The sequence below is a fragment of the Ursus maritimus genome, unplaced genomic scaffold (genome assembly GCF_017311325.1).
Source record: "Ursus maritimus isolate PB19 unplaced genomic scaffold, ASM1731132v1 scaffold_18, whole genome shotgun sequence".
Lineage (NCBI taxonomy): Eukaryota > Metazoa > Chordata > Mammalia > Carnivora > Ursidae > Ursus > Ursus maritimus.
In genome coordinates this window covers 16,134,731-16,136,703 of record NW_024424230.1, presented here as the reverse complement: position 1 = coordinate 16,136,703, position 1,973 = coordinate 16,134,731, and the positions used below count along the sequence as shown (strand labels likewise).

At 53.7% G+C, this 1,973-nt stretch overlaps 1 protein-coding gene across 1 annotated transcript in view; it reads right to left on the bottom strand.

The window, feature by feature from the left end:
* RAX (retina and anterior neural fold homeobox) overlaps window positions 1-1,966 on the bottom strand; it is a gene marked incomplete at its 5' end in the record, with an annotated part of 4,167 nt that extends 2,201 nt beyond the window's left edge. Inside the window, 2 exon segments of the mRNA XM_040632364.1 lie at window positions 1,370-1,623; window positions 1,933-1,966. Of these exon segments, the coding sequence (XP_040488298.1) occupies window positions 1,370-1,623; window positions 1,933-1,966 (288 nt within the window).
* Between the last annotated feature and the right edge of the window lie 7 nt (window positions 1,967-1,973).

Sequence of the window (1,973 nt, the reverse complement as noted above, 5' to 3'; positions counted from 1 at the left end):
CCCCCCCCATCTGATTACAGCAGAGCCATGTGTTAAGAACCCGCCATATGCTGGGCACTGTGCTGGCCCCATGGTCACAGAGAAGTCACAGACACTATTCTCAAGAAGCTGACAACATAGAGAAGGAGCCCAAATCCCTGAACAACTAAAGAGGGAGGAAGGAAGGTAGGACAGAGGTGGTGTTATGTGTGAAGGGAGCCCCGCGTGGGCTGTGCCTGTATTCTGTAGGGGCTCTGTCTCTCCTCTTCCTTCTTCACTTGTGTTCTTTTCTTCCCCCTACTCCAGCCTCTCTCCCTGAAAAGCAGGTACTAAAATGTCCATACCTTCAATGAAACCATTGCAGTTCTACTGCCCCAAATTAAGAGAAATGGAACTGTTCTCGCAAATTAATCCGGAGTTACATTAGGGAACTAGTTTTTAAAACCATGTCATTTACTCATTACTTTAAACTCCTAATAAGCAGAAGAGACAAAAGGCAAAAGCTTGTCCCCTTTTACCTTTAAGGTAAAGCTAAAAGCCCCCAAACACCTGAGTATCGTCACTTCCCGGAAATCTAATTCATTAGACACACACGAAAATCCCACTTTAGTTCCACGGCCTTTCCAAGGCAGGGAAAGTTGTTCCCAATGACTCCCTTTCAGGCCTCTGTAAACTCTCCTAATTTGGAAATCCTCCCAGATTTTTCACAGATGACTAGCAAATATTTAAGGCTTTCAAATATTTTAATGATCAGGGATTAAAGATAATTCAGCTTTAATTAAAGCGAAAACCCTTTTACCAAAAAAAAAAAAAAAAAAAAAAAAAAAAAAAAAAAAGGAAGAAAGAAAAGAAAAGACCTCTCTGCAGCCCCAGGAAGTTTGGCTGGATGTGCACCAAAGAAGCAAAAGTCAGTTTCTTAAACAAATCCACCAAAACTTTCAACTTGCAGGAGCCAGGGCCCTTGCAAGAAGACTGGGTTTTCGTTTCTCCACAGGGTGAGCGCAGTTAGTGACGGGGGTGGCATTTGGGGCCCCGATCCAGGAGGCTGCCTGCATTCCCTCTCTACTCACCGCCTCCCGCCCCAATCCTGGCTGCGTCTAATGAGCTGTCGCTCTTCATCTGGCCAGCCGGGTCTTAGTGCTCGCTTTAGGTTCGAAGAGGTAGACCCCCAAAAGGGAGATGCTCCTACAAACCGGAACGGACTGTGCCAGGGGCGGTGGTGGGGCACCCGCGAGATGGGTGACGCTCCTCCGAGGCTCTGAGGGAGCCAGGGCGAGGAAGACCAATGGGAAGAGCGCCGCAATAAAGGTGTGCACGCCCGGGGATTCAGCGGAGCCTCGGCTGCAGCTTGGGCTTGGGGCCCTCCCGGGGACCGATCTGGGCGCTTTACCTGGACCCGGACTTCGGGCAGGTTGACCTTGCCGGCCAGCTCCTCGCGGCTGTACACGTCGGGGTAGTGAGACTTCTCGAACGCGCGCTCCAGCTCGTGGAGTTGGTATGTGGTGAAGGTCGTGCGGTTCCGCCGGTGCTTCTTCTTGGGCTGCTCCTCCTCCGACAACTTCGCGTCGCCGGTGGCGGGACCGACCGGCAGCCCGGGGCTCGGCCGCGCCTCCCCAGGCTCCTTGGGGCAATAGGGTCGAGGAGCTGTGACGAAGAGGCCCCAGATGGTCAGAGAGACTCCCGGGAGTTATCCCTGGGCCCACTCCGCCTACCTTGGGCGCCGGCAGCGGGACGCGGGCTCCTCCCAGGCGCTGGACCAGGAGGTCGGGGTAAGGCTATGAGGGGCGCCTAAGATTTCTCTGAACGCAAATTGGAGTCTCCTGCTATACACACTATCCCCAACTCCGCGCCCAAATGCCTTAATAGCAGTTAAGGCAGGGGCTTATTCCTCTTGCAGAGCTCCTAAATTCGGGCACCCCTCAGGGCCCACAGCAGCCAGGGGTGCACACTCACCTTCGTACTCCGGAGCAGGCGCCGGGGCAGGTGCCGGGGAG